At 49.0% G+C, this 16,798-nt stretch overlaps 1 protein-coding gene across 1 annotated transcript; it reads right to left on the reverse strand.

Moving 5' to 3' along the window:
* Positions 1–936, reverse strand: LOC137668912 (olfactory receptor 14C36-like). The gene has a single exon (XM_068410726.1). It carries the CDS (start codon positions 934–936, stop codon positions 1–3), a length of 936 nt encoding a protein of 311 aa, XP_068266827.1.
* Between the last annotated feature and the right edge of the window lie 15,862 nt (positions 937–16,798).

Raw genomic sequence — 16,798 nt, forward strand, 5'->3', positions numbered from 1 at the left:
TTATTGCTGCTGAAAGACAACTGATTGAATCAGTTTCTTCAGTGCGTCTTTGAGCTCCTGGTTCCTCATGCTGTAGATGAGGGGGTTCACTGCTGGAGGTACCACTGAGTACAGAACTGTCACCACCAGATCCAGGGATGGGGAAGAGGTGGAAGGGGGCTTCAGGTAGGCAACCATGGCACTGCTAGCAAACAGGGAGATGACGGACAGGTGAGGAAGGCACGTGGAAAAGGCTTTGTGCCGTCCATGCTCAGAGGGGATCCTCAGCACAGCCCTGAAGATCTGCCCATAGGACAGCACAATGAAAACAAAACACCCTAAAGCTACAGAAAGACTAACTGCAATAATCCCGACTTCCCTGAGGTAGGAGTCTGAGCAGGAGAGCTTGAGGATCTGTGGGATTTCACAGAAGAACTGGTCTACAGCATTGCCCTGGCAGAGTGGTAGTGAAAATGTATTGGCAGTGTGCAGCACAGCATTGAGAAACGCACTGCCCCAGGCAGCTGCTGCCATTTTGGCACAAGCGCTGCTGCCCAGAAGGGTCCCATAGTGCAGGGGTTTGCAGATGGCAACATAACAGTCGTAGGCCATGACGGTGAGAAGACAATACTCCCCTACAATCAAGAAGAGAAAGGAAAAGACCTGGGCAACACACGCTGAGTAAGAGATGGCTCTTGTTTCCCAGAGGGAATTGGCCATGGTTTTGGGGACAGTGGTGGAGATGGAGCCCAGGTCGAGGAGGGAGAGGTTGAGGAGGAAGAAGTACATGGGGGTGTGGAGACGGTTGTCATAGGCTATGGCTGTGATGATGAGGCCATTTCCCAGGAGGGCAGCCAGGTAGATGCCCAGGAAGAGCCAGAAGTGCAAGAACTGCAGCTCCCACGTGTCTGCGAATGCCAGGAGGAGGAACTGCGTTATGGAGCTGCTGTTGGACATTCGGTCCCTCCAGAACTCAGGTGCTGTCCAAGGAGGAAAAGACATTGACAATTTAGGGCAGTTTTCTCTGAGCAAATATCTTCTGTTTCTTACAGAAACCTCCCATATCACCTCTCTTCTTCCCAAGACACCCTTCATAGTTCTTCCTCCTTTAAGTTCTGTTTTGCTCAGGCTGAATGTTGCAGGAGGAGTAGAGGCCTCCACTAATGGGTTCCCCAGGAGTAAAAGCTGCTGTACAGCAGTTTGTACACTGAACTGTCAAAATGCCCTGTATATCGAGATGTTCACTGAGGATGGATACCCTGGGCTGAGTACAGGAGCTTGGATGCAGTGACACTGTGGGAATAGTCTTCATGTCCTGCAGGAAGAGTTTAAATGAGCACTTGGGCTACCTGCCTCTGAAAAATTGCTCTAGGAGGGATTTCTCTTTTCTGGTTTTACCCTTCTAAGCCGAGGTGTCCGGGTCTGATTCAGCCACCACTGTGACATACCCTACCCACCCATCAATTTACCACCCTCCATCTGCAGGCATGATCACAAGAGAGCAGCAGGTGTGGATATCACTATGTGCACATCCTCCCTCAGGAGAAGTGCACCCATCATGGAGGAAGGCTGCTCAGCATCTTCCCGCCCTGTGCTCCGGATGGTGGGCTATAGCACAGTGATTTAGCGATATACTAAAACCTTTGGTTTTAGATGCCCTTGTCACATTGAGGGGAGTGTTTGTTGAAGGGGTAGAAATCCTCAGCTTCTGGATTGCTCTCAGCATGAACAATAATGAGCTATGAGAGGCAAAACGGTTCCCTGTGCGTTAGTGCAGAGTCAGGAGAGCTGGTCTCTCCACCAGTCTTGTTCCCAGCTGCCCCATTCTGCCTCTCTCAGCTGCAGGATGGTCACACTCAGAAGTTACTCTGAGAAAAGAACTGGAGAGAGCAGGGGTTTCCAGATCCAAAGGGCAACTCTCAAAACTACGCTCTATCATTCTCAGCCTGGATGTGCAGGGAGTGACACAGAAGTTGTGGCTCCTCACTCACATGACCAGACCAAGCACTCTGGGGTGTTGTGTCCACACCTGACTGAGGTCTCAACAGTCCCTCTCTAGCCAAAGGCATGAAGGGCTCATATCATCTCACCAAGTACCCATGCTGGAAAATGCCCAGCAACATTTCCACAGCCTCAGTATCTTCACTGCTTCACTTGTCGGGCTCTTAGCACAAAGATGCTATGGGAGCACTGCACCCTTGTGGAGAACAGCTTGACATGACACTGCAGGGAGACAGTCAGGTGTCCTGAGGTGGTGTGGCTTTCAGAGAGAGTCTGCTTATGTCCTAAACGCCATTGACTCCACTGCCACAAGGACGACAGGTTAAAACACGAGGAGGCAGTAAAAGATGGCATCTTCTGAAGGGACAGTTGGCACATTCTCCACCTCCACACACTGCATTGCCTGGGGTCTCAAAAGTCAGAACCGGGGCTAGGACACCTCATTCCCAGGCAGATATGTCTGTGGCAGGATGGTCAGGATCTGTGTCTGAACTGCAGCTGAAACCCTCCATCCCGAGAGCGACTGACAACAATAACAACAGCAGCATGGGCAGGTGGAGAAACATGGAGAAATACCATGACGCTTATGCCAAGAAAGGCAAAGAGGCAAACATTCTGAAGGGTCATTAACTTACCCAGCTGTGCACACTTCCCCAGACATCGGCACTGCTGGGCAGTCACTCTGAGCCCTCTGTCATGCAGGAGGAAACAGGCATATGTAAGGAGCTAAAGCTCTGGCTGCAGAGGAGGCAGCTCATTCCCTGGCCACCACCGTCTTCATGGTAGAAGATGTTCTGGGTGAGAGAGGGGACCAGGAGGCTTGGTCAGGGGGAGGTATCTGCACTGGAGGAACTGACAGGGAATTGCTCAAATCCACCCACCACAGCACTTTTGACAGCAGTTTCTTCTCCTCCCCTGACATCTCCTCTGCCTGGAGCTGTTTGTACCAATATCTGTTTCTCTGTCTTTTCCCATCCCACTCACTCTGCACTCAGCTTTGCTCTGCAGAAACCTCCCAGGGGCAGGACACCACCCAGGGGCACCTCTGTGCCTGTAGGAGCTAAGGAGCAGGTCACAGAAATCCTGATGTAGCTGTAAAAGGGAGGTTGTGGCTGGGGGCAGCTGGGTTACAGTGCTTTGAGGTGCTTCTCCCAGATTTACTCATCTCTCAGTGTAAGAGATTGGGAGTCTCAAAGCCTGCTCTAGAGTGGAAACAAGAATTTCAACCTCCAGCTCAAAACTCAGACAACCAGGCAAAGAGTCAGGAAAGCTTCTTCTCTTTCCAGTAGCCCCTACCTTGATGTGCTTCTTGAAAAGTCCCCTCAGAAATGTCCTGGGGGTGATCTGGAGCCATGAGCCACCCTGATTCCATGCAGCACCCTCTTGAGAGCAGAAGGACCCTGCCTTCCACCCACAGCTTCTCCCTACAGCCTCATAGGGAGCTCCCCGGGCAGGCTGAGTGCTGACCCCAGCAGGCAGCAGAGTTCCTGCCCTGGCACGCAGCCCCCTGGGGTTCAGGGACCCTGCTCTGCAGATAGCCCTGGGCACCCCTGAGTTCACACCTGGCTGCACACCCCTGCAGCCATCCCCGGCAGAAGGGAGCTGTTGTGCCCTGTCCCTCTGACAGTGCAGAAGGGAAACCCTGCTCTGGAGCATGTCCTCCTCCACACTAAGGAAACCCTGAGAGCCATCCTGCAGATTGTATCTGCCTGGGGATGTGCCACCTCTAGGACACTTGTCCAGGTTACTCACATGCCTTGCCCTGCTGCCAGAGACTTACCATGTGAAAGGCTGAGAAGATTTCTTCCCCAGTGATCTCTCCTCTCTCCTTCCACCCTAGACTGCCATAACCTCCCTCTGCCTCACTTCTCTCCCCTTGGCAACATTCATCCGGTTTCCTCAGCCCTGATGCCTTTTGCAGAGGAGATGCACCAAGGCAGAGCTGTCTCGCTCTGCAGCACTGCTAAGTTGCCATGAGCTCTGTCCATCCCAGGAGCCTGTCACACTTCAGGAGCAGAGCACCAGCCCAAGGTGTCACCTTCTCTGCTTCCCTTTGTGCTCCCTTGAGGTGTCCCTGGGGCTCCAGGGGAATCTGCTGTGAAAGACAGTGAAATAATCACTGATGTTCCCTCCCTCAGCTGGGGAGAAACAGTTATTTCCAGCAGTGTAATTTCTCCTGTCAGAGACAGAGTTAGGTCCAAGAATTACCTTTTCTTGTCATATTGTTAGACAGGACCCCCAGACAGTGAAAAGGAGGGATCTCCTTTACTTGTGCTGAGGGAAGGGATTCAGCTGAGTCAATCAAGGCATCTCATCCTGGGTTTGTAGTCCTGGGACTGGAAAGGGACTCAGCTTCTTCCAAAGCCTGCCACAAACTTGCAAGAGGTGAGATTCCTCTTGCCTCAATTCAGGTGTGCACAAAATGGGCACCTACATGTGAACTGCTTGTCTCAGCTCCTATGCTAATTAATGGAAGCAGATGTCAGGAGTGAGTTGAGATGCAAACACTTGATCACATTTGAGGGGCAGGAAGCGGTCCAAAATCTGTGCAGGTAACTGCAAGCTCTAATGGAGCAATTCTGAAGGACAGAGCAGCATGGGAGCATCTTGGAGGCTGGTGCGAAATCCCTTTGGCCCAGTGAAATGACAGCAGATGCCCACATATAGTACAAGCGAACCTGTCCCTAATCATTATTATGAACATAGTCCTTATATTCAGGGCAGCTGATAGAGGTATTAAGCTGACCAAATCGAATCATGTGCCAGAGAGAGAGGGCGCTCAGTCTCTCTGTTTTCCATTAGCTGTATTTACTAGATGTCCAGTGACTATAATGGCAGTAGTCTCAAGGACACCCCTACATTGCTTCACCTAATTCAGTCCAGCTGCTGAATTTATTAGCCAAATACAGGCCTGTAGTGCTAATTCACATATCAAAACCATCCACCACAACTGGGGCACACAGCTGACAAGGCCAGCACAGGACCTATGGACACCTATCCCCATTCAGAGCGGGTACGCAACAGATACCCGATGTCATCTCAGATAGATTTGGTGCTTATGAGCAGGTGACTGATTCTCACCACTGCTGTGAGGCAAGGCCTCTCCCATCGCTATCCAGTAGGTGCAGGCAGTGCTTCTCCTGTACACTTTAGTCATCCCCTGGATGATACAACCAAGGAGCAGGCCAATGATTTTCACAGTGTTCCCGGGTCAAAATATGTCCATACCCAAGGATGTTTTCAGCAGCACCAGTCCTTCCTGGAGATCATCTTCACCTCCATCACAGATCCTCTGGGCCTGGAGAGACATCAGAGTGCAAACCCTATTTCTCTCTGGCCTGGTGGACAGCAGGGTTTGCTTTCTTTGTGCCCACCTTATTTCAACCGTACATTGCCATCTGCCATCTATGCCAGCATATCTCTGCTCTGAAGCAAAGTCTTTGCTTATGTATGGTCATGGGCACTTGATAGCAGGATTCCCCATGGCAAGTGAGAGCTTGGCCCTGGTGCCACAGCTGAGGTGTACCAGTGCCTTCAGCCAGAGGCACAGACAGGAGAAGCTGGAACCCCCTGTTCCATCACAGAGCTTTGACATCGATGGAATAACTGCCAAGACATGGTGGGAAAGTTTGCACAACTGGCGGTCTGCAATGGATAGGTACAGGAGAGAAAGGCTGTGAAGATCAGGCAGGATGTGTATGGAGATTCTCTATGGGATGGGCAACAGTTTGGGTGAGCTCCTGTGGTAAGGATCAGAGGAGAGGCCAGTCAAGGTGACATTGTGGTGGGAGATAAGGGTTTCCAGGGAGACATTATAGCAGCCTCCCAGTACTTAAAGGGGTCTTCAGGAAAGACAGGGAGAGACTCCTTATCAGGGAGTTTAGCAATAGGATGAGGAGTAATGGTTTTAGACTGAAAGAGGGGAGATTTAGATTAGATATTAGGAAGAAATTCTTTCCTGTGAGGGTGGTGAGACACCGGCACAGGTTGCCCAGAGAAGCTGTGGCTGTCCCCTTCCTCGAAGTGTTCAAGGCCACGTTGGATGAGGCTTTGAGCAGCCTGGTCTGGTGGAAGGTGTCCCTGCCCGTGGCAGGGGGGTTGGAACTAGATGATCTTTAAGGTCCTTTCCAACTCAAACCATTCTATGATTCTATGGTTCTATGATTTTGTGATAAAGAACCTGCAGTCAGGATGACAAAGTGGACCAAGTCTTACTTAAGCCATCTGAAGAAGTCTCCAGATCAATGACCCTGGGTCCTTCTGGTGATTTTAATGACCCTGACATTCATTGGAGGTAAAAAAAGAAGCAGGATGCAGTCAGTCAAGGAGACTTCTAGAGGGTCTTGGGACAACTTCTTAGCACAGCTGCCAGGTGGGCCAACAAAAGTGATTCCCACCTGGACTGCAAACAAGGAAGCACTGGTAAGGGATATGAAAATCAGTGTCAGCCTTGGCTGTAGGGAGCATGATATAGCGGGTTCCCAGCTCCCACAGGGAGCAAAGGAGGAAAGTAGCAGAATACAGACACCAGACCTCAGAGGAGGCATGTCCTTAGGACTTTCAGTGGGGATCCTATGGGCAGCAGCACTGAGGGGCGGCAGAGATCAGTACTGCTGATCTTTAAGGGCAGCATTTTATAAGCACGAGAGTTCCCTTACTAATATTGAGGAAAACAGTAGATGTCTCAGGAGAAAGAACAGTACAGATGAGTGGATAAGTAGAAGGGTAAAAAATTGCTGGGATGGTCAGGCTTGGAGGGACATGGTGGGTGGGTGGCAATCTGCTTGGAGGCCTCCGACTAGTAAGGTACTACAGGGGTCTATCCTGCAACCTGCCACCCTCAACATGTTTTTAATGGTCTGGAGGACGTGTAAAAGTGCTTTCCCATACAGACACTGTATGGAGAGACTTACTCCTCACCTCCCTAACCCCACCTTCTCTCTCATAAACCACCTGGGACTTGCATCATTTTTCCTTACATCAGACTTCTCCACTGAGAAGTTGCAGGATGTTATAGCTCCTTTTCACCAACTCTCACCTGCTTTCCTCAGAGAACTGTCTGCATACAGACACAGAAGGGTTTTTCTAAATTGCAAATGAAGAGAAGTAAAGCATGATATGATAAAGTTTCATAAAGAATGAAATACACTCCTCATGACTTGCCAACCTGATTGCCTTCATGATGAAGTAACTACAATTGTGCCTGAGGGGAGAACAGTGGATGTCGTTTACCTCAGCTTCAGCAAGACTTTTGACACAGTCTCCCTCAATATTCTTGTACCCAAGTTAGGACATTACAGTCTGGATGGGCAGACAAACATAGGTAAAATAACATTTAATTGTTTGGGCTGAGAGAGCAGCGCTGAAGGGGTCGTACCTTACCTGGAGGCCAGTGGGACATACTGGGGCATTGTGAGGCAGTACAGGGGACTTTCCTGGGTCCAGTGCAGTTTTTAAAACCTGTACACATGACCAGGAGAAGGCAACTCTCACCACTTCTGTCAATGACAACATGGGAGGACCATTCCTGTGCCTCAGGGGTGCCGTTCAGAGTAGATCTGAGAAGGCAGGAGGACTGTCTTCTCAGGAACTTCATTAAATGCCTTAAATAGTATTGAGACCAATACTATTTAGTATTTTCATCAATGATAGATACTGTGATTGTGTACACCCTCAGCAAGTTTGCAGATGACACCAAGCTGACTGGTGCAGTTGATACCCTTGAGGAAAGGGATGCCATCCAGATGTACCTTCACTGTCTGGAGTGGGCCCAGGCAAACCTCATGAAGTTCAACAAGGCCAAGTGCAAGGTCCTGCACCTGGGTTGGGGCAATCCCCAGTACCAGTACAGACTGGGAGATGAATGGATTGAGAGCAGCCATGCACAGAAGGACCTGGGGATAGTGGTGGGTGAAAAACTGGATATAAGCCAGCCATGTGTGCTTGCAGCTGTCACGGTTTAAGGCTGGGCAGGACGTTTAGTGGACAACAGATTCTCTTTATTAACCCTTTCCTTCCCCAGAGGGGAAAAGGAAAAGAGTAAAGGGAGGCTTACAAGTTGGAAAATTAAAACAGTTTTAATAAAAAATATAAATGAAAAAAGAGTATAATAAACAGTGAACTATATACAAAACCATTATTGAGCTCCCCCCAATTACTATCACGTCACTGCTGACGCCACAGGGCAGGCACTAGGGAGTCCCGAACCAGAAGCGGCAGCAGGTGGGAAACCAGATTCAGAAACAAAGGCAGAAGCGCAGTCAGAGTCCTCCACGGGTGTCGACCAAAGAGGGAGAGAGTGTAACCCTCGTGGTCTCTCAGCTTTAAACTATCATGTGTGTGGAATGGTATACCTTGTTGGTCAGTTTTGGGTCACCTGTCCTGTCTGCTTCTCCCTACAGTTGAGACACTTTGATGGCCTTTCAATTGCAGAACAAAGAGACCTAACAGAGACCCTGGCTTCCACAGCAACAAGCATGTGTAGTCAACTTCAGAAAGTACAGTCACTTAAAAGAAACTTAACTGAAAAGTCTATCCAACGCCAAACTAGGACAGCAGCCCAGAAACCAATTGTATCCTGGGCTGCAGCAAAAGAAGCGTCTCTGGCAGGTCAAAGGAGGTGATTCTACCCCTCTACTCCACTCTTGTGAGACCCCACCTGGACTGCTGCATTCAACTCTGGGGTCTCCAACACAAGAAAGACATGTACCTGTTAGAGCGCATCCAGAGGAGGGCCACAAACATTTTCAGAGGGCTAGATTATCTTTAAAGGTCCTTTTCAATCCAAACCATTCTATGATTCTATGAAATATAAGAAGGACAACACCACGACCTGCACCTGGGATAGACTAACACCCTGCAGTGGTAGGAACTGGGGACTGCCTGGCTGGGGAGCAGCTCTGTGGAAAAGGCTCTGGTGGTGCTAGGTGACAGAAGACAAAACACAATCCACCAGTGCAACCTGGTAGTAAAGGCGGCCAGCAGTGTCCTGGAGTACATAAACAGAAGCCTCAACAAAAAATTGAGGAAAGTCACTGTCTCCTGTGGCTCGTCACTTGTTAGCCCACATGTACACTACTGTGTCCATTTTAGGGCTCTCACTTCAAGTGTACTTGAAGTGTCAGTCTGGCTGGGATGGGGTTAACTTTCTTCATAGCAGTCCACACGCTTCTCTGCTTTGGATTTATGACTAAATTAGTGTTGATAACACACCAGTGTTTTGGCTATTGATGAGCAGTGCTTGCACAGCATCATGACCTTTCTGCTTCTCACATTGCCCCATTAGTGAGAAGGCTGTGGGTGGGCAAGAGGTTGGGTGGGGACACAGCCAGGCAGCTGACCCCAGCTGACCAAAGGGATATTCCATACCATATGACATCATGCTCAGCAATAAAAGCTGGGGCAGAGGAAGAAGGAGGCAGAGCATTTTTGTCATTCAAGGAGTCTGCTGCTGGGAGACTGACAGAGCATCTTTCTGCTTGTGGGAGGTGGTGAGTGATTATCGTGTCACTTGTCAAGTTTTTTTAATCTCTTTCCTTCACCTATCAAGCCATCTTGATGTCGACCCACCACTTTTCATGCTTTATTTCTTCCTATTCTCTTCCTCATCCCTCCGGGAAAGGGGAGGAAAGAGTGAGTGGCTGTGTGATTGCTTGGCTATTGGCCAGAGTCAACCCACCACATCAAGGAAGGTGTTGATAACTGCGAGAGAATTCAGCAAAGGGCTGACAAGGTGCTCAGGTGCTGGAGCACTTTCCTGTGAGGAGAAACAAAGGGATGGGTCTTGTTCAGCTTGGAGAAAGGAAGGCCCCAGGAACCTCATGGCAGCCTGCCAGTCCCTATAGGTTGGTTTTCAGGAAGATGGAGCCAGTCTTGTCATTGTGGTGTGTAGCAGAAAGATAACAGACAATACCCAGATGTTGAAATACGGAAGGTTCAGGGTGGAGAGAAGGAAAATATTTTTCTCCATAAGGGCATCCAAGCATTGGTGCAGGTTTCCCAGAGATGTTGTGCCACCTCTGTTCCTGGATGTTTTCCAGTCCCTCTGGATAAAACCTTGAGCAGTGTGGTCTGACTCGATAGCTGCTTTTGCTGTGAGCAGGAGGTCAGACCAGAGACCTCCTGAAGTCCCATTCTACCTAAATGATTCTGTGCTTCCTTCCCTCTGATGATTTCTGCCTTGATGACAGTAGGGAAAGCTCTCAGGTTCCCCATGACCTTGGAAGTAAGTCAGATGTTAGTATACTCAGAGCAGCTGCAGCTTTCTTCTCCTGCTCCAGGCAGTGTTGCTCAGAGGCAGGGCTGCTTGACAGGTACCCCCAAACATTTCCTTTCATTCCCTTTTCACCCTTTTCCTACCTCTCATATCCTACTCTTTAACCATCTTAAGCCCCTCCCATGCAAAAAGCCAACCCCTTTTCACCATTTCCCCACTGGCCCTGCCATTTCCTCACTTCGTACCCTGCTTTGGTGTTTCTGAGGTGGTTACCACAGTGCTTTCTTCCTTGCTTAGCAACTGCATTACAGTAGTACTCTTTTCTTATCCATAGTGTCCTGCAGCTACTTAAATTATGGTCTTCTTAGAGGCACCACGACTCAGGATGAACATTGCCACACATACTTCAAAAGCTTGACAGTTGGAGGTTCAGTCCAGAGGGACCTTGACACACCTGGGGGTTTGGCCAAAAGACATCTTAAGCTTTAGAAGGAAAAGCTGCAGAACAACTCCATGCAGTAGCATGGGCAGGAGCCTGACTGGCTAAGGAGTGCCCTGAGGAGAAGGGCCTGGGCACCATGACAGATGCCATATGAGACTGTGGGCCTCACATTTCAAAAGGAAAGTGGAGAAACTGGAGAGGGTCCCAAGGAGGTGTGGCAAGACGGAGTGAGGGTCCTAAAGCACGTGCTGTGAGGGAAGTCTGATGGAACTGGGCCTGTCCATCCTGCTGAAGTGGAGTCCCGGAAAAAACTAATAACAGCCTACACCTACCTGGAGAGATGATGAAGCCAAGCTCTCTTTTGCAGTGGCCAATGACAGAGGCAACAGTGACAAACTGCCTCTTTGGAGCTTCAGACATAACATTATGAAAAATAAAATTGACTAGGAAGAGCAGTGCTGTGATCTCCACCTTTGGACCTCTTCAGTTTCCAGATCCACAAAGTGGCAGCCAACCTGGAGGCTGGACTAGACAAACAACCAGCAGTTTCTTTCCCACCAACCCTTCCGTGAGCCTGCGCCTTGCAGAGTGTCCTATAAGAAGAGATTAGTCTGAAAGTGAGAAATGGAGATGATGTATTTGACCACATTCCTGCACACAGCTTTTGGTATGCCATGCCTTCTGAGACTCGAGGGAACATCCATTTTCTTGACCAGAGGACTGTGATTCTTCTGCAAGTTTCCTTGTATAGCTCCAGATCATGTGGTGCTTTACACTGTAAACAGAATTCACACAAAGCCTTTGATTTGGGTACTGTCTTGCTATAAAAAGGAGATGGAGTGATCTCAGAGCTTCCAGGTTCCTGCTGGAGGCATCACAGAAAGAATCAGAAGATAACAGTTTCGAACTAGCATAGCCTTTAGATAATTTTGCATTTCATAGTTCTTTTCCCCACCTTGCTGTCATTGGCACCCAGAAACCTCACCTGCTTTTACTTCCTCTCTTCCCAAAATCTGACTAAATAACAGAAAGAAAGGAAGCAGAAAGGCCTGAGGCCTCTGTGAATCAGCTGAGGTCTGGTACTTGGATGGCCACAGTGTCATTTCATTGTACACTCGATAAAGAATGAAGCTGGGAAGTGAGTCTGCAAGCCTGAATCAATAAGGTCCATGGACAGGCAAGGCTGTGCCTATGGCTGGGGCTGGACACCACTGTACCTACAGCATTGATCAAGCTGGGGCTGAAGCTCAGGCCTAGGCTTAAATGGTCCCCTGGGCCCATGGACAGAGGTGTGGGTGGAGGCCCCAGGTGAGACTAGTCTGGGGTACTAAGGCCTATGGATGCTTTCAGGGATCTGACAGTGCCCCCATGGGATCCCACCTGCCAGTGCCCTCAGTAGACCAAATTCTTATTCCCTGATGTCCAGAGTCTGTGTTCTGCTACTCTCCACCCCCACCTCCTTGTAGTACTGGGAGACCACAATTTCATGGTGACTACAGCCAAGGTCTTCACATCCCTGACCAGCTCTTCCTCTTTTGCGAGTACCAGGTCCAGGGGAGTATCAAAGCGGGTGCTCCATTTGGCAGCTGTGCTAAGGAGTTGTTCACAAAGCCCATGAGAAACCTCCTGGACTGTTTGCATCCTGCTGTCTTACTAGTTCAGTGAATACGAGGGAGACTGACTTGCCCATAAGGGCCAGGGTCATGGTCTATGATTAGTAACCATTATTACAGTAATGAAGTTACAACAAGAAGTCTGAGGGCAATGAAGAGAGGATTCAGGACCTTGTGTCGACTGGTTAAGGGATCAGGAGCACAAGTAGTGTTCTCCTCTATCTATCTTTCCAACTGCAGGGAATAATGAGGGAAGAAACAGGAAGAGCCAGCAGATCAATACCTGGCTCCAACCCTGGTGTCACCAGCAGAATTTTAGGTTTTTTGAAAATAGGTCGGTCTGTGTGACACCAGGCCTGCTGGCAACAGGTGGAGTACACCTGTCTCAAAGGGGAAAAGGATCTTTGCGCAGGAGTTAGCAGGGCTCATTGAAAGAGCTTTAAACTAGATTTGAAAGGGGAAAGGGATAAAACCAGGCTCTCTAGAGATAGGCCTTGGGGTGGCATGCCAATGTTTGAAGGATGGTGTGCTAGTGAGGACCTTTGGTCTGCCATCTCATTGGAGGTAGGGGATGGAGATCTATGTGGCGGGAAAGATGCAAGGGTTATTGATGGGTTAGAAACCATGGAAACACCTGAGAATGGTCTCATAGGAATTAGGGCTTCTTCCCCCACAAAGGTGGCAGGATCAATAGACCAACTGAAGTGCATCTACACCGATGCACGCAGCATGGGCAACAAACAGGAGGAGCTGAAAGCCGTTGTACAACTGGAAAATTATGATATAGTTGCAGTCACGGAAACATGGTGGGATGACTCACACAACAGGAGTGCTGCACAGGATGGCTATAAACTCTTCAGAATGGATAGGCAAGGAAGGAGAGGCAGTGGGGTGGTACTCTATGTTAAGGAGTGTTTTGACTGTCTAGAGCTTGATGGTGATGAAAGGGTTGAGTGTTTATGGGTAGGAATCAGGGGAAACACCAACAAGGCAGATATCATAGTGGGAGTCTGTTATAGACCGCCCAATCAGGATAAGGAGACCAATGAAATATTCTATAAGCAGCTAGGAGAAGTCTCATGATCGCTAGCCCTTGTTCTCATGGGGCACTTCAACTTACCAGATGTCTGCTGGAAATACAATACAGTAGAGAGGAAACAGTCTAGGATGTTCCTGGATTGTGTGGAAGATAACTTCCTGACACAGCTGGTGAGTGAGCCAACCAGGAAAGGCACCCCACTGGACTTCTTGGTTACAAAAAGAGGGTGACTTGGGGGTGTTGCGATGGCTGGAGGCCGTTGGGCACAACGATCATGAAATGATAGTTTTCAATTCTCGGAGAAGTAAGGAGAGGGGTCAGCAGAACCCTTGGACTTCTGGAGGGCAGACTTTGGCCTGTTTAGGAACCTGGTTGACAGTGTCCCTTGGGAGGCAGTCCTGAAAGGCAAAAGAGTCCAGAAAGGCTGGACACTCTTCAAGAAAGAAATCTTAAAGTCACAGGAGCAGGCTGTCCCCATGTGCTGGTAGATGAGCCATTGGGGAAGAAGACCGGCCTGGCTGAACAGAGAGCTTTGGCTGGAGCTCAGGAAGAAAAGGAGAGTTTATGACCTTTGGAAGAAGGGAGAGATGACTCAGGAGGACTACAAGGATGTTGTGAGGCTATGCAGGGAGAAAATTAGAAGGACCAAAGCCCAACTAGAGCTTAATCTGACTACTGCCATAAAAGACAATAAAAAATGTTTCTATAAATACATTAGCAACAAAAGGAAGGACAAGGAGAATCTCCTTTATTGGATGCATGGGGAAACGTAGTGACACAGGATGAGGAAAAGGCTGAGGTGCTTAATGCCTTCTTTGCCTCAGTCTTCAGTAGTAAGACAAGTTGTTCTTGGGGTACCCAGCCCCCCTGAGCTGGAAGACAGGGACAGGGAGCAGAATGAGACCCTCCTAATCCAAGGGGAACTGGTTAGCGACATGCTACACCACTTAGACACACACAAGTCTATGGGGCCGGATGGGATCCACCCAACGGTACTAAGGGAGTTTCTGGTCTCATTGGTTCCAAGGTAACCTTCAATGTGGAATAGGCATTAATAACACTTGGAAGATTTTGAGGTCAAGTGAGGATTTACATACAAAATGTGCAGCCATCACTATACCAGGATGGTGTTACCTCCTAGATCATCTAACTATGGGGCACTGAGAACAGTGGGATGTGTACTATACAAATGGAACTCACCACACCTATACCTGAGGTACAAATGGACTTGTTGTTTGGAAATGTTGGGGTGATAATTCCTTCACAGGAGAACATCACAGTTCAACATCAGTTGACTGGAGGTCAGCAAAAGTGATGCCCATCTACAAGAGGGGCTGGAAGGAGGATCCAGGGAACTACAGGCCTGTCAGTCTGACCTCAGTCCCAGGGAAGGTTGTGGAGCAGATGATCTTGAGTGCCATCACACAGCATGTACAGGACAACCAGGTGATCAGGCCCAGTCAACATGGGTTTATGAAAGGCAGGTCCTGCTTGACTAACCTGATTTCCTTCTATGACAAGGTGACCTGCTTAGTGAAGGAGGGAAAGGCTGTGGATGTTGTTTACCTGGACTTAGGGTTCAGAAACTTTTTGTCCTTGACCCCAAAAAGAGACTTCCATTGCCCCTATCCAACTCCCAGTCCACTTTTCCACTGAGGTGCCACTGGGGCTGCAGGGTCTTCTGGAAAACTGGACTGAAACCGTAAAAATCTGTACTTGAAGCCATGCCCATGGACAAACCCCTACACAAAGGACCCATAGATTGAAGATCAAGGTGGGGGACCCCATTTTTCTTTTGCCCAGCACAACCGGGATGACAGATGAGCTGGAGCCAGACATGGTGAGGGCTGCCCTCCTGGGCCACATGGCACCTCTGTTCCACAGCTCTCTGGTCACCCATAGTTTTACAGAATGCTCCTGGCTGGAGAAAGATAGATGAACACTCACTCTTTCCACATTTCACTTCCAGGCCAATAAGTGAAATAATCTAGGTACTTACTCTCTTCAAAGCTTATAGGGTTGCTGTGTTTGTTGCAAGGAATGGCATCTGAAAAGGAGGAAAAGAAGCTTCCACTCACAAAGGATGGGGAACCAGGAGGCTGAAGGGAGGCATGGGGTGTAATGGAATCTGCTGCTCAGCCCAGAGCTGCTCCTGGCAGGACAGAGTGGTCCTGCTCAGGGGGTTGGCTCAGAGAAGGAGATGCCAATGTTTGGAGTGGGCATGGATAGTCTGACAAATTCATGGCTGCGTAAAATCTCAAGGAAAAGGCAAGGAGACAAAATAAATTCTGCTCCTGCCCAGACAGCTGATGGTAAGGCATGCATTGATATGTCCAAAGTTCCTTGTTCTGCTCCTGCATATTCTGCATGAACTGCATGTTTTTATAACCAAGATAATGAGATACAAGCCGAAGTGATTTGACAGCCTGATCTTGTTCCAGCATGCTTTGGGGTACCGAACACAGGGAGAATAGTTAATGAATGCACTGTGAAAACTCAAGAACAAATGCCTTCTTATTATATGTAGTCTCCGCACTTCTACCCTGAAATAAAACCCTGGATGACAGCAGTGCTGGTCCCACTCCCATTTCAGAGGTAGCACAGGCATAAGAAGGCAGGGGTTCAGCTCACCTCCTGCACCATGTCCCGTCTCCTTGACTGGCCCATGGAGAATCTCACCTAGGGGTTTGCAGGAGGAATGCCTACAGTTGCTCCCAAATCGCCATCCATCCACTTTTGTGCCTTCTCACCATTCCCTACCAGTCCATTGCCTGCCTTCTGCTTCAGCAAGCCACAGGTGCCACAAATGTTCTGCCCTCCAGCTTCACTGGTCACCCTCTGAGCCAAAAGGGACCCCTCCAGAAAAAGCCTCATCCTAGCTGCCTGCAGCATCGCCGGCCTTGCAGCCACTGTCCCTGGGACATGCTCACAAAAAGCCAGGTGTTTTCTGCAGCTGAGCAAGCTGTGTTGCCCCAGCTTCGGAATGGCAACTCAGAGACAAAAGCTGAGCACACGGCAAAGGGAGTCCTTGCAGCTCAGCAGGGAGAGCTACTGAGGGAGACCCTGTGCCACTATGTAAAACTCTCTCAAATGATTGTACGAAGATAACTATTGTGCATTGGAAACATCTGTATAAAATGGAGACACTGGAAGTCTGGAACCAGACAGAGCTGGGAGTTTGAAAGATGTCAGGTGTAAGTGGAATGATTCAGGACCCCACTGTTGCTCTGTTTTCTCCATTACTGTTTAGCTGAGAGGCCTTTTCAGCATGCTGTAAGATACAGCAATAATATCATAAGATAACATGTACATGTGTGCGCTCTGTGTATATGCAATACAGTATAGAAAAATGTATGTTGTCAGTTCTTTAGAGAATCCCATGAGGGTACAAAACTTAATGCAGTAATATTGGTGGGGACTGATAATTCTGAATGATGTCTCTACCAATAATCCACTTTCTTGCTTCAAGCAATGGGTTGCACCAGAGACTTGCAGAGGTCCCTTCCCAC

This window comes from Nyctibius grandis, chromosome 11 (genome assembly GCF_013368605.1).
Source record: "Nyctibius grandis isolate bNycGra1 chromosome 11, bNycGra1.pri, whole genome shotgun sequence".
NCBI classification, from domain to species: Eukaryota; Metazoa; Chordata; class Aves; order Nyctibiiformes; family Nyctibiidae; genus Nyctibius; species Nyctibius grandis.

Excerpts from the sequence above, each read along its gene's own strand:
- LOC137668912 (XM_068410726.1), bottom strand. The coding sequence starts at position 936 with ATGTCCAACAGCAGCTCCATAACGCAGTTCCTCCTCCTGGCATTCGCA.